The sequence below is a fragment of the Paroedura picta genome, chromosome 8 (genome assembly GCF_049243985.1).
Source record: "Paroedura picta isolate Pp20150507F chromosome 8, Ppicta_v3.0, whole genome shotgun sequence".
Lineage (NCBI taxonomy): Eukaryota > Metazoa > Chordata > Lepidosauria > Squamata > Gekkonidae > Paroedura > Paroedura picta.
The window spans coordinates 94,069,208-94,092,368 of NC_135376.1; the positions used below are offsets into that span (position 1 = coordinate 94,069,208).

A 23,161-nucleotide genomic window follows, 5' to 3' on the forward strand; every position below is an offset into this window, starting at 1 on the left:
TGGACAGATTCTCATCCAATCTCCTCCTAAAAACTCCCCATGAAGGAGATGTCACCATCCTCCGAGGCAGCATATCCCACCTACAAACAGCCATAAGAGTCAGAAAATTCTTTCTAATATTTAAGTGGAATCTCCTTTCCTGTCATCTGAATCGATTGCTCCTGGGCTTTGTCTTCTAAAGCTGCGGTAAACAAGCTGGCCTCCTTCTCTGGAGTCCCCTTTATTCCAATAAAGTTCCGTCTGCTTCTAGAGTCTCCCTGTCGAGTCCTTCACTGGACAGTGGCACACCAAGCAATTGGCCCATTTGGGTATCAATATGGCTAGACAACTCCTTCCAGGCTGCAGTGCCACAAGGTGTAAGCTTTTCACAGGTAAGAGCTCCTCCGCTCCGCCCGCTCTGCTCTCCAGGGCTGGGAAATGGAAGGTCAGCTTGACCTTGTCCATAGGCATGAATGTCTCTCATCAGCTACATGAGGTTACAGGACACAAACCGTTTTAATCAGCCCAGGTACATAAAAGATGTCAGCGGTATTAATCCAAAGCCACTGAGCCATAAATATGAACACAGCTGCGGCGTGTCCAAACAGGAAAGTGGCCCTGCTAGATAATACAGCAAACTACTCTGGACAAACAGACACAAATCCCTGAGCAAGTAACCCATTCAGGTGCCCCAAGCAGCAAGAATGCAGCCAGTTCATGTGATGTGGAAGGAAAGCACTGTTGAATCCACCTGTGCAGAAATGCTGGCCTTAGCAAGCTGCACGCAGCACAGGTGTGCAAAGGAGCTGCCATTTGGCTGGCTGAGAAGCAGGCCCCACTGAAGGAAATCCTTCCCACTGTTCTCTGTCCACGTGATAGTGAAGCAGGAATGGAAAAGCATAACTCGCATTGTGTGGTCCCCATATCCTTGACTCTGTGGGTCAGGGCCACACGGATGCTCAATGTATTCGTCTGCAAACTTGGAGTAGTTCCCAGGTTTGTGGTAATATGCAAAAGGTTTTCCAAAATAACACTGGGTTTGTTTAAATTTCCACATTTTTTTTTTAAAAAGGTGCTGTCTAAACTTGTAGATATCAGTTGAGCTGGCAGGGGTCAACTCTCAGCCTGCCCACCATGGCAGAGCATGCCAGGAGAGGCTGCCGTGGCAACAGGCCTGGTGGACGGAGGGATGGCCACTCCTGTGAGACCTGGGGATCCTCTGGCATTACAGTTCATCCCTAGAATGCAGAAATGGATTCCCCTGGAGAAAAGGGATGCTTTGGAGGGGGGGCTCTGTGGCATTGTACCCCACTGAGGTCTCTGTCCTCCTGCCCCTACTACCAAATCTCCAGGGGTTTCCCAACCCGGATCTAGCAAGCCTACCCCGCAGGGTTGAGGAAAGCAGCGGATGACGGATTTTTAGATGCATGAAGAATGTGTTAAAACCATGCTCCCCTTTCCAGATAAAAAGGGGAGAAAGAAATAGAATATAAACCAGAACAGAAGCTGACAATGAGCCCTCTGGAGAAGCGTCAGGCTTGGAAGCTGAGCTGTCGGGCCTAGTTAGTTCTTGTAGGGGAGACCACTAGGGAAGCCAATGGTTATTACACAGAGGCAGGCAATGGCAAACGACCATGGCATTTCTTTTGCCTTGAACACTCTGTGGTCCGGTCCTGTGATTGTCGCAGATTGGCTGTGGCTTGATGGGACAGTTGTTGCTCTAACTTGGATGGCTCAGGCTAGGCCAGGGGTGGCCAAACTGTGGCTCTCCAGACGTCCATGGACTACAATTCCCATGAGCCCCTGCCAGCAGGCAGGGGCTCATGGGAATTGTAGTCCATGGACATCTGGAGAGCCACAGTTTGGCCACCCCTGGCCCAATCACAGCAGAGTTAGAGCTAAGCAGGCTCAGCCCTTGAAGGGGAGACCAGCAAAGAAGGCGAGGGATGCTGCTCAAGAGGCAGGCAACGGCAAAGCACTTCAGAACGTCTCTTGACTTGAGCACTCTGCAGGGTGGACATATCTTGGCTACAACATGACTGCAGAAGGGAAAGGGATTTGTGAGAAAGTGGGTGGTCTTGGAAGGGTTTTGTTGTGGTTGAGAGCTTTCCTATAAATACTCATTAAATAGAGGTGTGTCCCTTCCTGGCACTGTGGCACGTCATAGCAAACTGATGCCTTGTGTTGTTGCAGCCCCAGGGGTCATTGCTGCAGCCTTTTATTGGTTTGCTGGTTGCAGCTGCCCAGTCTGTGCTTGAAAGGGGAGGATTGCACCAGAGAGGGATTGTGGAACGCTTTCTTCCATGGCAGCCAGGGCGGTGTCATGGTTAAGAGCAGCAGCCAGGTTTGATCCCCCGCTGCTCCTCCACATGCAGCCAGCTGGGTGACCTTGGGCCAGGCACAGCTCTCTCAGAGCTCTCTCAGCCTCACCTACCTTGCAGAGCATCTGTGGTGGGGTGAGGAAGGGTGATTGTAAGCCACTTTGAGACACACGAGGCCCCCTGGGTGACTTTAGGCCACTCACAGTTCTCTCAGAGCTCTCTCCGCCTCACGTACCTCTGTTGTGGGGAGAGGAAGGGAAGGCGATTGTAAACCACTTTGAAACCCCTTTGAGTAGTAAAAAAGTGGGGTACAAAAGCCCAGCTCCTCTTCTTCCCATCTCAAATCACCCTGCGTTTAGCTGCCTTCATTTACATGGAGATGGGGTGCAGAGACACAAATATTTCCCCCATTCCTGGGAGCAGTAGGGAGAGGTGGGGCTGGCAGGAAAACAGCAGAAGAAAGACCTCAGTAGCCCTCCCCACTTCCCTCTGTGCATTTCCTCCGGATTGCAACCCCTGAGCCTGCAGCATGTGAAATGACAAAAATCTGGAGGGAAACAAGCCGAGTTATACTTCTGCCCTTTGTTAGAGCATTTCCCCAACAAATAATGTAATCTTGTTTAATACTGTTCCTGTGGGTTTTAGAGCTGCTTGGTTAGGATAGGAATAATACATTTTGTTCCACCGGGCTTCTCTTAAATGGGGAAGAACGGGACGGATAGAAAACAAAATAGGGCCACAGGGATGCATGCCAAAACCTATTCCCTTTGCCTTAAAACATCCACTGGTCCTATTTTGATAACAACGAGTGGCCAGAAAAGCTTTGAAAATACACTTGGGTGGAGTGGGCATTTTGCGTTTTAGCTTTGACTGTCGCAGAGACAGGTCGGAATGTTTTTTAAAAGGTCTTTCCTTTTACAGCTTGTCATTAAAGTTTCCAGTTTGGCATGGGAAATTCCTGGAGATTTGGGGTTGGAGCCTGGGGAAGGTCAGACTCCACCCTATGAAGCAGCCCCATGTTTTCCAGGAGAACTGAAGTCTGGTGCCGGAGGATCAGTTCGAATTCTGAGTCTCGCCTGAAGGTTGGGCCCCCTACCGTAAGAGGAACTTGATCTGTAGACATTAATGGACCAATCTGCTATTAAGATGAACAGATTATCTCCCTCCACCCCTGGCCAGCTCAGGTAGAAACCCGAGTTTAGGATTCTGCCCAATCTCTCAGTAAAGGTAAAGGTAAAGGTATCCCCTGAGCAAGCACCGGGTCATGCCTGACCTTTGGGGTGACGCCCTCTAGCGTTTTCATGGCAGACTCAATACAGGATGGTTTGCCAGTGCCTTCCCCAGTCATTACCGTTTACCCCCCAGCAAGCTGGGTGCTCATTTTACCGACCTCGGAAGGATGGAAGGCTGAGTCGACCTTGAGCCGGCTGCTGGGATTGAACTCCCAGCCTCATGGGCAGAGCTTTCAGACTGCATGTCTTCTGTCTTACCACTCTGCGCCACAAGAGGCTCACAATCTCATAGTATAGAGATGGAAATCACTTCCGTGGCCCATTGCCTACTTCACATACACACATATGCAATTGGGCCAGATTAATTTGTATGCAGTCCCCAAGTCTTAATTTAATATACATCTAGAAAATTTAGATTCCTTTGTCACAAAGAAACTAGCAATTCTGGACACATTTTGTGCTAACCTACTAGAGATCCCTGGCCCTGAGGAAGCGTGCCTGCCCTCAAGCTGGGCCAGTCCTGGCCCCAACCTGGTGGAAGAGAGAGCTCAGGGCCCTGAAGGAGCTATCAGCATTCTGCAGGGTCTGTAAAACAATTCTCTTCCACCAGTTCTTTGGCTGAGGCCAGCTAGGAACAACAAGGCCACAGGCCAGGTGGTGACATCTAGCATATCGCACCCGGGGGGTGGATAGCTGAAAGAAACGGGGGTGAGCTTATGCTGCCAGTCTTGGTTCAGGTTGCTTTTAATGTCCTGTCGGGATTGTTAGGGGACTAGATGGGGGTTTATATATTTTATGGGGATTTTATATTGTAACCTGCCACAAGTCTCTACAGAGTGGCAGGCTAAAAAACAAACAAACAAACAAACAAGCACTAAATAAAAAGAAAGAAAAGTTCAGCACATTGCATTTTATTGATTTCCCTTTTCTGGCACTGAAGAATCACACAGTAATCAGTCATATCACAAGAAACCTTTCATTATGCATTAATTTCACTTTTCCCCAATTCGCTTCCTCCAAAGAGTGCAGGATAGTAAATGTGATCCCTTTATTTACTTATCCTCACAACAACCCTGTGAGGTAGGTTAGGCTGAGAGAGAGTGTAACTGGTACAAGGTCACTCAATAAGTGCAGTCATGATCCTGGCTCTCCCTGGATCCTGTAACCTATGCTGTCTGTCTGTACTTATTCCTAGATGCAACTGCAAATAATGACTCTTAGAAAAAAACCAATCAGTTTGGTTTAAAATTCGCAGACAGTGAGGCGGTACTTATTGCATATTTTGTCATTCCAGGTGCCATCCAGGTACATCTCGACACACCTCTCTGCTCCTTTCCCCTTTGGCTCCCCCTCATACCAATTTGTGTAATTCAATGGTGTCCCATTCAGGAAGTGGAATTCCCCAGGGACGTGCCCCTCTGTAATGCCCAGGTACGCGTACGTATTGAATTTCCCCACCAAACTCATCACGGCGTCATTCTCCATCTTGTTCACTGGGGCCGCAATGGAGCCATGAGCCACTCGGCAGATTTTGACTGTGTTGTCGAAGTCGTCTGTTTTCTCCGTAGTGGCAAAGAGTTTGTCACCAACAATGACAATCCTCCCACTCAGGGCCAAGGCTGAAAAGAAAAATGGAAGACGTTCAGCATCTCATCAGACATCCCTTGTTGTGCTCTCATGGAGATGAAGGATGGGCTTCTTTTTATCAGGACCCTATCATGAACCAGCTGTCAGGCCAAATATCGCCCACCATAGCCTCTTATTTTTAGACTCCATCAGGTTGGACATCATCCTGACCTGGATGGCCCAGGCTAGCCTAATCTCAGATGCTAAGCGGGATTGGCCCTAGTTAGGCCTTGGATGGGAGACCAGGTTGCTACGCAGAGGCAGGCAATGGCCAACCACCTCTGCAGGACTCTTGACTTGAAAACTTAGAATCATAGAATCCTAGAGTCAGAAGGGGCCATGCAGGCCATCAAGTCCAACCCGCTGCTCAATGCAGGATCAGCCTAAAGCATCCAGGTTAAGGATCTGCCCAGCCACTGCTTGAAGACTGACAGTGAGGGGTAGTTCACCACCACCTTAGGCAGCCCCTTCCAAGCTGACCTGCTCATACTGTGAGAACATTTTTCCTGATATCTAGCTGGTACCATTCGACTAGTAGTTTAAACCCATTCCTGTAGGTTCTGTCCTCTGCTGCCAACACTTACATGTACTGAGACACAAAGAAAAAGGAGAGAGAGAGCTCCTTGGCATTGAATATCTTTAATGACTGAGATCTCAATGGCTCCACTATTCCCAGTCTGATTTGTAATGGGAGAGTGATTCTGAATTTGAAGAAATACAGGGCTTTTCTGCAGTCTTCTTTTCCTGGCTTGTGGGTTCATATTGCTTAGGGTCTCCCCCCGCTTTTCGCATATGTTTAAGTCCCTTTATTGATTCAATATTACATCAATAAAGCAGTCTAAATCTGCAGGGAGATATGCTGGACATACAGAGATGTCATATTGAATCAGCCACTAGAGGGAGCAAGACATGGGTGGACAGAACCTCCCCCCTCCAAGCGACCAGAACAAAAAAGTGAAAAAAAGGAGAATGCAGAAAATGCCCAAGAGGTCTAGAGAACAGACTACCAGACAACTACAGCTATTGGCTTGGAGGTGGCAGTAAAGTGTAATCCTAATTGCACTGCATGGTGGTGGAAGGACACTGTGGAGCAGGACTCCTCACTGAGAAGTCCTTGGCTTTAGACCGGAGCCACATTCCACAGCCCTGCGGTAGAAAGGGCTGCCCACGGGACAGGTTTCATCACAGCACTGACAGTAGTTCAGGCATCAAAAAGGCACTCAGAGTCTTCCCTACTGAATTGAATGGAAGCATCAACTGGCTTCTAGAATCTCTGTTATCTGTTGACTCTGGGCTTCTGCAGTTGCCGTGGGAGAGCTTTAGAAGAGCTGACTTGTCTTGACATGGCTCATTTTGAACTCTCAGTGAGTATAATGCTTTTCTGAATCCTCAAAGGCTTTTGTGGCTGGAGTCAACTGGCTGTTGTGGGTTTTCTGGGCTGTGTGGCCATGGTCTGGGTATAACACAGCAAGATAGGAATCTCTCTATGCCAAAGTGTGGAGTGTGTGAATAGTTGCTGCCCATTTTATGTACTTCTTTTGCATGTGTGTATAAAACACATCACATTTCTGTCTTTCTGGGAGTCTTCTGGGGATGGACTAGGAATAGAAGCACTTTTCCTGTGTCTGGGTGGAGTTCATTAGCAAGTCCACTCAGACCCAGCAAAGGAGCTTCCCAGTACCAATACGTCCCCTGGGAGACTCCCAGATAAGGTAGTAATGTAATGTGTTATACCCCTCCCCTGAGAAGTAAATAAAATACCCATTCACTTTTCACACTCCACAATCTGGGGATGATAGGCATCCTGCTCTCTCCATTTAAATGCCTCCTCAGCCAGTCTTCATCAGCTGATCTCTGCACGCTGCCTCTACCTTCTCAGGCACTGCCCAAGAAAGCTGGATGCATTCAGATGACCAATTCATGGCCGAATCACATTTTGACTATCCTGATTCGGACCATCTGAATATAGGGAATGTGCAGTTCAGCTCAGAAAAGACATAAAAGTACCCAAATCAATATTGATTTGGGTACTTTTCAACTGCTCCCTCCCTGCTATAAACCCTGCCCACTCCTGGCTCCAGCCCCAAAGTCTCCAGGCATTTCCCAACCTAGAGCTGGCAACCTTGGTGTGCCCTCCGCTTCTGAATCAGCAGCTCAGGTGGTGGTCTATTTCTTCCAGTATTGTCCCAGCAGGGTCTATGATGGCACCTGGGTTTTGGCTACTGTGTAACACAGAGGGTTGGATTGGATGGGCCACTGGTCTGATCCTACATGGCTTCTCTTATGTTTTTTGTCAAGGCAGGGATGCTTTGTATTCTTGGTACTTGAGGGGCAACAGTGGGAGGGCTTCTTGAGTTCTGACCTTGCTGGCAGGCCTCTTGATGGCAACTGCGTTTCGATGATCATGTGACAGAGTGTTGGACTGGATGGGCCGTCGGCCTGATTTCAGTGTGGCTTCTCTTTATATTCTTCTGTCTAGAGCAGTGGTGCTCTGTATTCTTGGAGCTTGAGGGGCAACAGTGGGAGGGCTTCTGTTGTTCTGGTCCTGCTGGTGGACCTCCTGAGGGTACCTGGGTTTTGGCCATGGTTAGACAAACAGTGTTGGGCTGGATGGGCCACTGGTCTGAATCAACAGAGACTGCTCTTCTGCTGGTGGCCTTTGAGTGTCATGGGAACAACACACTGCAGAAATGGCCTGCTCATGGCCTCCTACCCTATCAGTACTCTCTGCCAGTCTCTCATCACAAGCAGCAACCTGGGTGATGAACCAGCTTTGTTTCAATGATATCCATTGATGATGACTGATCCCCAGGCTCATTTCCTGAGCTGGTGCCTGGAACCTGTCACATCACTGAATGAATTTTAGGCAAGGATTCGTTGAGAATAAAAAAAATGTCACCTACTTCGTTAAAAAAAATGAATGAGCTGGCAGAAAGCTTTTAGGAAGCATTTCCTAAAATGTACCTTTTTCCAAATTTAGACTTGAAATTTAAAAAGCCTGAAGTAAGACATATTTATTGTATTTTGTAGAGAAGGGTTTAAGGATTACAATGGAGGGTACGTTGGGAAGAAAACTTTCTTCATGTTCTATATTTCATTAATTTTTAGTCTATATGATTTCCTCTATAGCCCCTGCCTCTTTCTTTGTGTCCCTTTTATATTCCTATCTAGATCTAGATTTCTAATTATTTTTTTATAAAAAGACACTGTAATGATTGTACCTCTTTCCAGTCGGGTGATTCTGTGTCCCAGCTCCTTGAGTTTGTTTTGCAGTTGGAGGTCCTCATATGCAGGCAACCCTGTGAACAGAAACAACTATTATTTGGTGCTGTTGAGGTCTGTCTGATCCCAAGAAGACCGTGGACCTTTTAAAGAAGGATTTATTTCACCTTGAATAATATAGGTTTGTGGTCCCACTGCAACATGGACTGCACTATTAAAAAAAAATTACTCAGAGCAGGAAATGGAGCGGGGAGGACAGGTGGGATGGTGGGTCAAAACTGCCGAGATTATTGCATGTTTCCCCCTCCATATGATTTTATCCCTGGTTGCTCACTGGTGGTTCACATGATTTAGGGTGGTAAATCCAGTTTTCTGGATTCCTGAAATCACAATTTTAAAATGGCCTAGTCGTGACCCAGCTACTGGATAGCCTAGAGATGTTGGTGGCATCATGTGGAGGGGGCTATATATGCCAACATTCCAAGATGGTCCAGAAACATCTTCTTCTTCTTCTTCTTCTTCTTCTTCTTCTTCTTCTTCTTCTTCTTCTTCTTCTTCTTCTTCTTCTTCGAGGGCCAGGTTGCACTATAACATGAAACTTATCAGATGAGATCAGTTGTGGAAGAGGCAGAGCAAGTGAGGGCAGTTCTGACTCACCCGCTGCTGCCACCACCTCCATGGTCGAACCACTCTTCTTCTCAGTGGGCATGGTGCATGTCATTCCCTCCTGTGCACCCCCATGTAGTACCTAGGGCTTGTGCCACAGCTGCCGTACCCCAGATATGCCCCGTCCAAGCCCATGCCTTATTCTGGTAATCAGTGTCTGCAGATCCAGAAATCTTAGGGCCATTCTGCATGACTTAAATGTAGCAGAAGTCTTACCTTTGGTAAACGCTACTAATTCAACATTCCGCATGACGTCACAACACTCCTGCAACACTCCCGCAAAAATCGCTGTGTTGTAGCGCTTTTCAGGGAATCGGGAAAAGTGGATTCCCCCTGAAAAAACCGCTACACTTCTGAGCACAAGCTGCAACACATCAGTGAAAGACATGTGCGTTCTCAATGTAGCAGTAGAAAGAATGTCCCTGCCCTGCTCTCGCCCCCCAAACTTCCGGAGAAGTGATCGCTATTTTTTCCCCTTAGACCAGCGAAAGCAATGAACGAGCGAGGCTTCTCCAGCTAAAGTCCCTCCACAGAAGTGATTAACAGTGAAACAAAGCTCCCTACTGCAAATGTCTTTAAAGTTCCCAAGCACAATACAGCCCCTTGTTCGATACTGCCCGTAATTTCAGCCACAAATCGTGCCCATGAGGGGGGGGGATTTTTTTTTTTTAACTTGAGGAGCCTGTAAACAATGAAGGATCAGCTCCTACGCCAGCAAAAAAGGTTTTTCCAAAATGATTGAACACAGGTTCGTTGCAACTGGTGTGTTTGCATTTTTAAAAAACAGTTCTTAAAGGGAAAGGGGTTTTTCGGGAGCATGAACACAACAGCCCATTGGCTGTTCCATTTGATTGACGGCCAGAGGCGGGAAGAAGCGCAGAAAAATCTCGCTTCCTTTGTTGCGATTCCAGCGAGACTGGAAACCTGTGGGGAATGAATACAATGCTACTGGGACTTCAATATTCTGCTAAAATTAAAGGTATGCGGAATGACGAAATTCCACTATTTAATATGACGTTTCTGCATTCTGAAAACATTTGGCAACATTGGTCCTTGCGCGGAAAGCACCATAGTTTCCAAGATAAAAATTCATGAGGCAGACTTGGCTGATTCCTTAAGGGTCAACATTTTTGAAAACCACAGATCTAGCCTATCATTCCACTGTACAAAAGGGAGTCTGGCTGGATTGAGATTTCAGAATTGAAGGGCAGTTCTTGATATTTGACTAGTGGGCTTGATAATATGATAGTTAAAGACCCATCAAGTCACAACCATCTTAGGGTAACCCATTATGGGGTTTTCAAGGCAAGAGATGAAAGGAGGTGGTTTGCCTGCCTCTGCATAGCAACCCTGGACTTCTTGGTGGTCTCCCATCCAAGGACTAACCATGAGGAAGCCTGCTTAATTTCTGAGATATAACCAGATCAGACAAATTAGGGCTGTTCAGATTGCATGAGCCAGTGTGTTGCAGTGGTTAAGAGGGACAGCTTCTAATCTGGTAAGGATATTCCCTGCTCCTCCACATGCAGCCAGCTGGGTGACCTTAGGCTTGTCACAGTTCTTCTATAGCTGTTCTCATAGAGCAATTCTATCAGATCTCTCAGTCTCATCTCCCTCACAGGGTGACTGTTTTGGGGAGAGGAAAGGAAGGTGAGTATAAGCTGCTTTGAGAAACCTTCGGGCAATGAAAAGCATTTTTTAAAAGTATTGAAGAAACAACTTTTCTTGCTGGAGGACTTAATTAGGGCTAAAAGGTATATTTGGTCACAGTACTATAAAAAAAACCCCTCAGTCCTCTGGGGCCTTTGCAGAATTAAGCCAAACAAGCAGTCTGTGCTTCCCTCTAGTGGTCTGGCCATGTTACAGAGGTCTCCTGGGGCTTTGCTAAGAGAGCGTGCATTTCACACACGGCTAACACGCAAGAAGGATTTGGTTTAAGTTCGCAAGCATTTTTCCCAGGGCAGCACAATAATATTAATGATAACAATTGATAGTCTATGGTCCTCGCCTGATTCACAACTTTATATTTAACAACCTGTTTGTTGTTTCAAAAATACAGTTTCCAGGTAAAATGTGCTTCCCCCTCTTAGAGACAGCGAGTTGCAGTCTTCCGTAAATGCAAGATAGGGAGGAAAATTGGGCTTGGCTTCTTTTCTAGATCTTCTAGAAACAGTGCGGTTTTGTGTGTTTTGAAAATGGCCTTGAAAGTTCACAAACCATGATGGCACTGGAAATACGGTGAGCAAGAAAAATGCAGCCGCATCTGTGTGGTCAGTACTTGGGAGGGAGACCACCTACAAAGTCCAGGGTGACTATACAGAGTCAGGCGATAGAAGTGACCTGTTTGTCTCTTGCTTTGAAGACCCCATTGGTCACCATAAGTCAGCTATGACTTAATGTTGCTTTACATCTACCCTGGGGATCTCCCAGGGGCTTTCCGCACTGGGATCCTTGTAGCAAATTGTTTGCTGAACGAAAAATCGCCATTTAAAATTGTGGAATTCGTCATTATGCATACCTGACTTTGTAGTGGAATCCAGTTGCGTTTCCATCGTTTCCCACAAGCTTCCGGTCTCAGCAAAAATCGCTAGAAAGGAAGCGCTATTGCTGAGCTCGTCCCGCCCCTGGCCGTCAAGCAGCCAATGGGCGGCCGTTAGCATGCTCCCAAACAGCCCCTTTCCCTTTAAGGAAGGTTTTTTTTTTTTTTTAAACACACCCGTTGCAACGAATCTGTGTTGATTCGTTGCAACGGAGAGACCCATCCAGCTGGCAGGTGTGTTTGAGCTGCCGTTTCATCGTTTCTACGCTCCCCCCGAGTGAAAAAAAAATCCCCCCCCCTCACGGGCGCGATTTTTGGCCGAAAACAGTGTGAAAAATAAAGGGAAAATACTTCAGCAAACGGGCTTCTCTGTTGTTTGTGCTTAGTGACTAAACAGCTCTGGGGAGGGACTGAAGCCGGGGAAGCCTCTAAACGGAGGCTTGCCGGTGCGTTGATCTCTGCTCGCTCGGAGAAAAAAAAATGGCGATCGCTTCGCCGGAAGATCAGAGGAGAGAGCCAGGGGGAGGGACTTTGCAGAAACCGCAACAATGGTAACACACAGAACTTTCCCGCTAGTGTTGCAGATTGGTTGCAGGAGTGTAACGCTTTCCGGAGGGTGAATCCACTTTTGGGGATTTCCCTGAAAGCGCTACAAGGAAGCGCTTTTTGCGGATCGGTTTCAGGTGTGTGGCAGATTGTCAACGACGTTGTGCATAATGGCAAAACTGTAGCGTTTTCAATTGGCAACCATTGAAGAAGTGGTGAAAGCCCCCCAGAATTACAGAGATCAATTCTCCTGGAAAAAATGAATGCCTTGGAGGGCAGATTCCATGTTCTTGTATTCTACTGTGGGCTCTGTCCGCTGCAAGTTCCACCTCCAAAGCTTCTGGAGTTTCTCAACCTGGAGATGGCAACCCTACCCCCCCCCCCATCCTCTCCTGGTTGGAAGGGAGGACCTGAGAACTCTAATACAACCACACAAATCTAATACAACCAACAAAGATGGTGAGGGGTTTGGAGACCAAGATGTACAAGGAAAGGTTGGGGGAGTTTGGTCTGTTAAGCCTGGAGAGGAGACGACTGAAAGGGAATCTGGTAGACATCTTCAAGTATTTAAAAGGCTGCCATATAGAGAATGGAGCAGAGTTGTTTCCCTCTTGCCCCAGAGGGATGGAACAGAACAAATGGGATGAAATTAATTCAAAAGGAATTCTGTCTAAGAAGAAGTTCCTGACAGTCAGAGTGGTTTCTCAGTGGAACAGGCTTCCTTGGGAGTTCCAAAGATGGGTTCTCCATGTTTGGAAATTTTTAAACATAGGCTAGATAGCCATCTGATAGGCTGATTCTGTGAAGGTTCAAGGGGGTGGCAGATTACAGTGGATGAGCGATTGGGATGTGGGTGTCCTGCAACTCTATGATTCTATGATTCTATGATTCACATGGAGACCCTCAGAAGTTGATTACCAGGGAGAGGAAGATATTCATGCATACACATTTCCAACTCTGATCTTCTTCAGGGATACTTATATACATTAATATTTAAAATACTTGCCTGTATCTGCTTAAGTACTCACTGGCAGATATGAAATGTTTACAAAACACTGTATTAATAGCAATTCATTAAAAATTAAAGGGAATGTGCTTCAGTGGTATACAATTTCCTCCCAACTGGATCATGTTCAGAATTCTTTCATTAGAGACCATAAGTCACTAGCATGGGATTTAATTATTGGCATTCTATGGGGTTCTGGGGTCACCCAAGATTTTAAATACTTATGCATATATGAATATTTAATACTTCATATTCATATACAAATACTTCCTAGTGTCAATATACCCCCTTCTAGGATCGCTGCCTTGTTGTGGCAAGGGGGCTTGCGTAGCTCAGTAAAGCTATGAGCTATACCGTGCAGGGCCACCCAAGACGGACAGATCATAGCTGAGAGCTCTGACAAAAGGTGATCCACTGGAGAAGGAAATGGCAAACCACTCCAGTATCTTTGCCATGAAAACCCAATGGACAAGTTCAAAAGGCAAAACGATATGACGCCGGAAGATGAGCCCCTCAGGTCGGAAGGTGTCCAATATGCTACTGGGGATGAGCAGACGGCTAGTACGAGTAGCGACAGAATGAATGAAGTGGCTGGGCCAAAGCCGAAAGGATGCTCAGTTGTGGAGGGAACTGGTGGCAAAAAGACAGTCCGATGCTGTAAAGACTTTTTTCCATAGGAACCTGGAATGTCAGATCCATGAATCAAGGCAAGCTGGATGAGGTCAAACAAGAGATGACAAGACTGAACATTGACATTTTAGGAATCAGTGAACTAAAATGGACAGGAATGGGTCAATTTAATTCAGATGACCATCAAGTATACTACCGTCGGCAAGAATCTCGCAGAAAAAATGGAGTAGCCTTCAGAATCAATAAGATAGGAAAAGTAGTCTTGGGATACAATCCCCAAAATGACAGAATTATCTCAGTTTGAATCCAAGGCAAACCATTCAACATCACAGTAATCCAGGTCTATGCCCCAACCACTGATGCTGAAGAGGATGAAGTCGACCAGTTCTATGAAGTCCTACAACACCTTCTAGAAGCAACGCCAAAAAATGATGTGCTTATCATCATGGGGGATTGGAATGCTAAAGTAGGAAGCCAAAAGATAACCGGGATAACAGGCAAGTTTGGCCTTGGAGTACAAAATGAAGCAGGGCACAGGCTGGTAGAATTTTGTCAAGAGAATACAATGGTCATAGCAAACACTCTTTTCCAACAACCCAAGAGACAACTCTACACATGGACATCACCAGACAGTCAACACAGAAATCAGATTGACTATGTGCTCTGCAGCCAAAGATGGAGAAGTTCTATACAGCCAGTAAAAACAAGACCAGGAGCTGATTGTGGTTCAGATCATCAGCTTCTTGTTGCAAAATTTAGGCTTAAATTGAAGACTGTAGGGAAAAACACTAGGCCATTCAGGTATGAACTAAATCATATCCCTGACGAATATACAGTAGAGGTGACAAATAGATTTAAGGAATTAGATCTGATAGACCAAGCGCCTGAAGAACTATGGACCGAGGTTTGCAACATTGTACAAGAGGTAGTAACTAAAACCATCACAAAGAAAAATAAATGCAAGAAAGCAAAATGGTTGTCTGAGGAAGCTTTACAAATAGTTGAGGAGAGAAGGGAAATGAAAGTCAAGGGAGAAAGAGAAAGATACACCCAATTGAATGCAGAATTCCAGAGAATAGCAATAAGAGATAAGAATGCCTTCTTAAAGAATAGAAGAATGGGGAGGACCAGAGATCTTTTCAAGAAAATTGGAGATATGAAGAGAACATTTCATGCAAAGATGGGTATAATAAAGGACCAAAATGGTAGGGACCTCACAGAGGCAGAAGAGATTTTTTAAAAGGTGGCAAAATTATACAGAGGAGCTATAAAAGAGCAAGCTTAACATCCCTGATAACCACAATGGGGTAGTTACTGATCTGGAGCCAGACATCCTGGAATGTAAAGTTAAATGGGCCTTAGGAAGTCTGAGCAACAATAAAGCTAGTAGTGGTGACAGCATGCCAGTTGAACCATTCAAAATCTTAAAAGATGATGCAGTAGAAGTGCTATACTCAATATGCCAGCAAATTTGGAAAACTCAACAATAGCCACAGGATTGGAAAAGGTCAGTTTACATTCCAATCCCAAAGAAGGGCAATACCAAAGAATGTTCAAACTACCACACCGTTGCACTCATTTCTCATGCTAGCAAAGTTATGCTCAAAATCCTACAAGCTAGGCTCCAGCAATGTGTGGACCATGAACTTCCAGAAGTACAGGCAGGATTTCGAAGAGACAGAGGAACTAGAGATCAAATTGCCTGGATCATGGAGAAAGCTAGGGAGTTCCAGAAGAACATTTACTTCTGCTTCATTGACTATGCTAAAGCCTTTGATTGTGTGGAGCACAATAAATTGTGGCAAGTTCTTAAAGAGATGGGAATACCAGAGCATCATCTGTCTCTTGAAAAACCTATATGCAGGTCAAGAAGCAATAGTGAGAACCGGGCATGGAATCACTGATTGGTTCAAAATTTTGTGGCAAAATTCTCTTTTCAAAAGAAAGGAGTTTGGCAAGGCTGTACACTGTCGCCTTGCATATTTAACTTGTTTGTGGAGCACTTCATGAGAAAGGCGGGGTTAGATGAGTCACAAATTGGGATTAAGATGGCAGAGAGAAATATCAACAACCTCAGATATGCAGATGATACCACTCAAATAGCAGAAAGCAAAGAGGAACTAAAGAGCCTCTTGATGTGGGTGAAGGAGGAGAGTACAAAAGTTGGCTTGAAACTCAACATCAAGAAAACGAAGTTTATGACATCCGGCCCTCTCAATTCCTGGCAAATAGATGGGGAAGAAATGGAGGTAGTGACAGATTTTATTTTCCTGGGCTCCAAGATCACTGCAGATGGGGACTGCAGCAAAGAAATTAAAAGACGCTTGCTCCTGGGGAGGAAAGCTATGGCAAATCTAGACAGCATCCTAAAAAGCAGAGACATCACCCTGCCAACAAAAGTGCATCTAGTCAAGGCTATGGTATTCCCACAGCAATGTATGGCTGTGAAAGTTGGACCATAAGGAAGGCCGAGTGTCAAAGAATTGAGGCTTTTGAACTCTGGTGCTGGAGAAGACTCTTGCGAGTCCCTTGGACTGCAGGGCGAACAAACCGGTCAGTCCTAGAGGAGATCAGCCCTGACTGCTCCTTAGAAGGCCAAATCCTGAAGATGAAACTCAAATACTTTGGCCACCTCATGAGAAGGAAGGTCTCCCTTGAGAAGAGCCTAATGCTGGGAGCGATCGAGGGCAAAAGAAGGGGACGACAGAGAATGAGGTGGCTGGATGGAGTCACTGAAGCGGTAGGTGCAAACTTAAAATGGACTCTGGGGAATGGTAGAGGGCAGGAAGGCCTGGAGGATTATTTTCCATGGGGTCGCGATGGGTCGGACACGACTTCGCACCTAACAACAACAACAACAACAAAGTGTCAATACAATGGGGAAATTATCAATATACTGCTTTTATGACTAATGGAGCCATCCCTTCTTCAGACAAATATAAAACGACACTTTAAAGAGAATTGCTTATCACCTGGTAGTCCCGGATCTCCTCTCTCTCCTTGGTTACCCTTTGGCCCAGGTTGACCAGGGGCCCCATTTCTTCCAGGACTACCGGGGGGACCTATGGTAGGGAAACAGAAGCATGGAAAGCTGGCAGTCGATAACAATAACAACAACAACTATTTTTTCTAGCCCACCCTTCCCTGCAGGTGACAGCAATATAACATATACAATAATGTAGTTTACATAATTTAAGTAAGATATAGGTTTAAGATTAAAATTACATTATTAAACACTTCCTCCTACAAAGCCATTACAGGTTTAGTGGGCAGAGTAATGATTCATGAGTGGGGTTCTTGGGCGGGGAGGTCAGCAGTTTCCTCGATTGCAGTTTCCTGGCCTCAGCCCTAGGCCTGGTGAAGCAGCTCTGGCTAGCAGGCCTTCTGGAACTGTTGTAGGTCCCAGAGGGCTTTGATCTTCCCAGGGAGTGTTCCACCAGATTGGGGCCACAGCCATAAAAGCCCAGGCCCTCTTTTGGGCCAGGAACCCTGAGCAAGTGCTGATCACTTGATCTTAATGCCCTTTGGGACGTATAGCAGAAGAGGGATATTCCATATGTACAAAGGTCCCAGACCATTTAGAGCTTTGAATGTAAGAGTCAAAACCTTGAATTTGATTCATTCTCCAATCTGGGAGAGCACTGGTGTAATATGAGTTCTCAACTGAGTCACGGTAAGAAATTTTGCTGCTGCATTCTGAATCAGTTGGAATTTCCCGATAAGCTTCAAGGGCAGTCCTATGTACAGCGAGTTACAGAAGTCTAGCCTGGAGGTGATGGTTGCATGGAACACAGTGGCTAGGTTGGGTGTGGACAGATACTGCATAAGTTGTTTAGCCTGGAGAAGGTGGTAGAATGCCTGGTGAACTATATTTATGATTTAGGCGTCCACAGATAGAGAGGTATCCAGGATCACCCCAAGCTTCTGACAGTGGTCGTAGGTGTTAAATAGACCATGTCAAGAGCTGGGAGCCGCACTGCATCACCTTCAATGTGCTGACCCTGCCAGGTGACCTCTGTCTTTGCTGGAATTAACTTCAGCTGACTCCTCTCAAGCCAGCCCACTCTGTCTTCCAGACACCTACAATCTGGGGGAGTAGGCAGATGGCTGCCCATCAACAGAAACAATTGGGGGTGTCATCAGTGTATCGGTGACAATCCAGCTCCGAATCATGGACCTATTGGGCAAGAGGGCACATGTAGATGTCAAATAACATTGCAGAGAGAACAGCTCCCTGTGGGACTCCACATATTAGGGCTCACACCAGGATATTCTCTTCCCTAGCACCACCCTTTGTCTCTGACCTTGGAGAAAAGACTGTAGCCATTTTAAGTCTAAGCCCTAGACCCCCACTTTGGCTATGCATTGGGCTAATAGCCCATGGCTGACACTGCTGTCAAATCTAATAAGAGCAGCCATACCACCCTGCTGAGGTCCAACTGCCTCTAGAGGTCATCTGTGAGGGCAACCAGAGCCATCGCCACCCCATGGCAAGATGAGAAGGCAGACTATGGCTAGGGCTGATGTTTCTTCCAGGAAGTCCCACAACTGCCCATTCAGCTTCCTTCCCCCAAAACAGCAAATGCCAGATGGGTGATATTTGGCTAGGTTGGATTGGCCCATTGCCAATTTTTTCAAGAAGTTGCCCAACCACAGTTTCCTTTAGTCACTCTGGGAAAATTCCTGATTTCAGAGATGGGTTGATAAGCTCCCAGACAGAGATCCGGATCTCCTCACTACCGGCTTTCACCAATCATAGAGGACGTGGGTCAAGGGTGCATGAGGTGGACCAAACTGCTGACAGAGTCCTGTTCACATTGGCTGGGGAGAGAGGACAGAAGTGGTCCAAAACAGGACCTTGAGATGTCCAAAAGTTCTCCACTATCTGTATCAAACACAGCAGATAAGTCCTGGTAGAGCAACAAGATTTTCTCTGCAAATAGTCTTGCAGCTGATATCCAATGTAGCTGTTTTGGATGATCCATTAGTTAAGTATGTCAGAGAACAGATTGTTACTGGGCATGAGCAAATGAGGCCAACAGCAGCCACAAAATCCTCTTTGTGGCCTTTATTGCCATTTCATAAGCATTCATAAGCATCTTATAGGATGTTCTTGTAGTTTCATCACGAGTTTTCTACCAAAATCACTCTAGTCATTTCAATTCCTGTTTCCATTCATGCAGCTCCAATGTCTACCATGGTGCTGGATTAGGGCTGGAACAGAGAGAATATTGGAGAGCGATCTCCTCAATGGTGTTGGTGCCAATTTTCCACTAGCACATCAACTGACTCACTGGGAGGCATCAGATCCCATTGTTTCCTTGAGTGAGCATGAATCAGCTCTCCACCCATACAGGAAGGCAGCAGGGTATCGATTCGAGCCTTAAGTACAAGGTGGTCTCACCATGGCACTCTAGTCTATTGTAGCAGACCAATATTTCTTTATCCCCATTTATCCCTATCCCAAAGATCAGATCTAGAGTGTGGCCTTACCTGATGTGTGGAACCAGTAACAAACTTGTTTAGTCCGAATGCTTCAATGGCGGACAGTAGGTCAGAGTTCTGTGAGGACGTAGTTTGTCTGTGTGGACATTGTAGCTACTGTGCACTTTGCATTAAATGGAACACCCAGCCAAGGTAATCCAAGTGATGGTCACCTCCAGGCTAGATTACTGAAACTTGTTCTATTCCTGACCCTGATTTGGAAACTGCAGCCGGTCCAGAACTCAGCTGCATGGGTGCTCACTAGAACATTTTGGAGGGCCCATATTTGTCCAGTCCTTAAGCAGCTGTATTGGCTCCGAGTTAAATTCCAAATTAGATTCAATGTTTTGGTATTTACCTTTAGAGCCATGCATGGTTTGGGTCTGGCATATCGGAGGGACCACCTGACTGACTATACCCCCCAAAGAGCATTCCACTCTGCCAATTCCAACAGACTGGTGATCCCTGACCATAGAGAGTTACATCTAACCTCAACCGGGCCCAGGGCCTTTTCTGTCCTGGCCCCCTCCTGTTGGAATAAGCTCCCAGAAGAGCTGAGGACCCTGTTAGAACTAGCTCAGTTCTGTTAGGCCTGGAAGATGGAGCTCTTCCTCCAGGCATTTGGCTGTGCCAATGGCAAGAGGTCATGGTGATTGTAGTTCATAGACTTCTGGGGAGCCATAGTTTTGTCGCCGCTGGTCTACACTGTGGTCTTACAATCTCCTCCAGAGGTGGAACTGGAGGAACTTCCAATTCTTTTTGTTCCCCTTGACATGGTCCTGTTCAGCCCCCCGCTCCCAGGTCTTTGTTTAATTCGAGACTTACCTACAGGTCCTGGGCACCTTTGTTCAGCGTGACCCGTGGCCAGGAAGGCAACTGTGGCTGCAAGGAGGAGAACCAGTTGGGAGGACGGCATCCTTCTCGATCAACTGAACAGAGGAAAAAAAGTTGCCCCCAAATGAAATGGCATCGATATGACGTTATTGCCATTGGATGCCGCAAGTCTCTCATCCTTCTGCTTTGCTCAGAAGAGTGTATGCAATTAATAACCTGATTATGAATCACTGTGCCAATCGTTCTAAATTATGGTAATCGAGGGCGGAGTCTTACCTAATGGAAGCAAACGGGATGTTAGGTTTTGCTTCCTCACAATTTTATTTAAAAAATCATTTCCTTTCAATGTGTACTACTCATGAGAATGTATCATAAAAAAGAGCCCTTCTGGATCAGACCAGGGGTCCATCTACTCCAGCCTCCTGTTACACAGAGGCCAACCAGTTCCTCTGGAGGGCCATCAATAGGGCAGAGAGGCCGAGGCCTTCAAAAGAACATCAGAAGTGGCCTTCCCTTGATGTTATCTCCTTGCGGTTCCCCTTAGTCATCATAACCGGTAGCCACCTATATGACTCTTTTATCTCTAATCCTCTTTTAAATTTGTCTATATCTGTGGCCATCACTACATCCTCTGACAGTGAATTCCACTTTTTAATATCTCTCTGCAAAACGTCGTGTTTTCTTTTGCCCATCCCGAGACTATTGCCCATCAGCTTCACTGGATGCCCTCCAGCTCTACTATTCTGGGAGAGGGAAGTTCTCTTTGTCCACTCTCTCCACACCATGCATGATTTTACAAACCTCTTGTCATTTCCCCACCTTAGTGGTCTCTTTTCTCAACTGAGAAGTCCCAGACTCTACAGCCTTTCCTCCAAGGGAAGGTGCTCCAACCACCAATCATCTTGGTTGCCCTCCTCTGGAGTTTCCCCAACTCTATAATGGTGATCATCAGCCTCTTATAGACCGTTTATGCACTGGAGGTTTCATGCCAAGCTGCAAGCTGGAGTTTTTGTCCTGGCAGGTTGCCTCACCTCTTCCTGTACCCACATGGGGAAGCATATGCCCTGGTGCACCTCATCCTCCCCCATTCTTTGCTCCTGACAGAAGGGTGGGGCAGTAAAGTTCCCAGTGCATAAACGGTCATACCGAGTTCAAATCCCTCCTTCATTCAATTGAAACATTATTTCTGATGCTCACTTGGTAGCAACAGTATTCTTGGTAAACGATGGTGATATTTATACATTTACAAAATTTATCGCCAGCCTATCTGCCCTTTCAGGGGCCACTAAGGCAGCTACCCATTTAAAACATACATGCAAGATTAGTTAAAGTAAAACAGAACGCTATTTTGAAGAACAACATCAAAGCCTAATGCTATGCACGGTTCCTCGGGAGTAAGTTCCATTGATTTCAATGGAGCTTCCTCTCGAAAAGGTGTACAGCCTTAGGAAGTTTAAATCTACACTTAGAGAAAAGTGAGTATGAATTACCTTCTTAGTCCAAAGAACTGAAGTATTTGTGTTGGTATTAAAGAAAAGGGTCAATTTATAGGGTGGCTTCAATTGATCTGTGCACTTATGCTTATTTGCTATTTGGCTATGTTTGATCTCCCCTCCCCCTATTTTATTTACACAGTCCCTTTGTTACGGAAGATTTTTTGTGTGGAGGCAGAATGGGTATGAGACAATATTGACTTCCTTTCTTGCAGAAATAAGATCCAGAACAGTGGGTGAAACTGCTCTTGGGACAATAAGACTTTTTTTTTTTTTGGAGAGGGAGCTCCCCTTTCTCTTGAGAATTGTTGACAAGCTATCACATTTCTATAGGACTTCAATCTAATTCATCAACAATTATATGTTCAGCACAGTTTTCAGCCCTGAAGAGGGAAAATTAGATCCAAGTCAAGCCGATTTGTATAAGCTACAAGCTGTTTTCTGTAGGTCTCTCTATAAAGTTCACATCATTTGTATGTATGATTTCCCCACAGCTTTGTAGTATGGGCACACTGACAATTGGAACTCCAAGATTAGTGGTAACCTGACACACTTGACCTAGAACATGCAGTAGAGAAGAACATAGTCTTTCCTCAATACCTGAGGCACAAAATAGGTAGGAACTTATGTGACTCTCCTGCTATTCCGTCCTGAAGTCGACACTTGGGCCACGTTCAGCCTTCAGGGTAGACATTTAACTGTATTTACTTCATTTTCTCCCCAGTGGGGAGGCTAAGGAGTCTGACATTGTTCTCCTGACTAAATTTTATCTTCACAACAACCCTATGTGGCAGGTGAGGCTCAGACCATGACCGTTTCCACAGTGGGAATTTGCCCTGCCTTACTGCTCACCTGGTGGTGGGGCAAATCTCTGTTTCCGCTCAATGTTGATGCCAGGTCGGGGCTGTCCTAGGCATGGACCGACTCAGGTCCTCCGTTGCCTCACAGCAAGGCCTATGTTGGGGCTGGCCTGTGTGGTAGGGGAAAGAGTCGGGCTGTCCTGTCCTGGATCCTTCCCTGACTCAGAAGGGGAGGTAAAAAGAAAATTATAACAATAAAATAGCAGCTTAAAAAGAAATAATTGATATTAAAATCCTACAATCAAATCAATTCTAAAACGCCCCCTCCTGCTGAGGGACATTTAAGCTGGGCAGTGTGAGGTGAATCAACTGATATTTTGGGCAGGAAGGTCAGAATTTCAGTATTACTTCAGGTCTCAGCTTTAAGCCTGGTGGAACAATTCTGTTTTATAGGACATGCAGAACTCTCCCACGTCCCACAGAGCCCTGATCTCAAGAGGCAGAATGTTCGTTCAGGCTGGGTCCAGGGCCAAAAAGACCCTGGCCCTGGTTGAAAACAGTTGAACTTCTTTGGGACTGGGGATCTTGAACAAGTTTTGCTCATTGGATCTTAACCTCCTTTGGAGGACCCTAGCAGCTGTGTTCTGCACCAGCTGGAGTTTCTGGGTCAGGGACAAGGGTAGGCCAGCATAGAGAAGTCCAGTCTAGAGGTGATTGTTGCATGGATCACTGTGGCCAGGTAGTCTGGGGGCAGGTAGGGCGCTAGTAGCCTCACTTGTTAAA

At 46.1% G+C, this 23,161-nt stretch overlaps 1 protein-coding gene across 1 annotated transcript; it reads right to left on the reverse strand.

Moving 5' to 3' along the window:
- Nucleotides 1–4,427: 4,427 nt before the first annotated feature.
- On the reverse strand, nt 4,428–21,610 carry LOC143843965 (pulmonary surfactant-associated protein A-like). The gene is made up of 5 exons (XM_077350849.1): nt 21,576–21,610; nt 20,077–20,180; nt 16,740–16,829; nt 8,380–8,457; nt 4,428–5,151 (listed from the first exon to the last, which is right to left on the reverse strand). Exons 2-5 carry the CDS (start codon nt 20,165–20,167, stop codon nt 4,775–4,777), a joined length of 636 nt encoding a protein of 211 aa, XP_077206964.1. The 5' UTR covers nt 20,168–20,180; nt 21,576–21,610; the 3' UTR covers nt 4,428–4,774.
- Between the last annotated feature and the right edge of the window lie 1,551 nt (nt 21,611–23,161).

Bases quoted from the DNA above. Each gene is read 5' to 3' on its own strand.
- LOC143843965 (XM_077350849.1), bottom strand. From the start codon at position 20,167: ATGCCGTCCTCCCAACTGGTTCTCCTCCTTGCAGCCACAGTTGCCTTC. The intron at 8,458-16,739 runs GTGATAAGCAAT...TTCTGTTCACAG, and splicing joins AGGAGATCCGGGACTACCAG to GGTTGCCTGCATATGAGGAC. The intron at 5,152-8,379 runs GTACAATCATTA...TTTTCTTTTCAG, and splicing joins AATCACCCGACTGGAAAGAG to CCTTGGCCCTGAGTGGGAGG.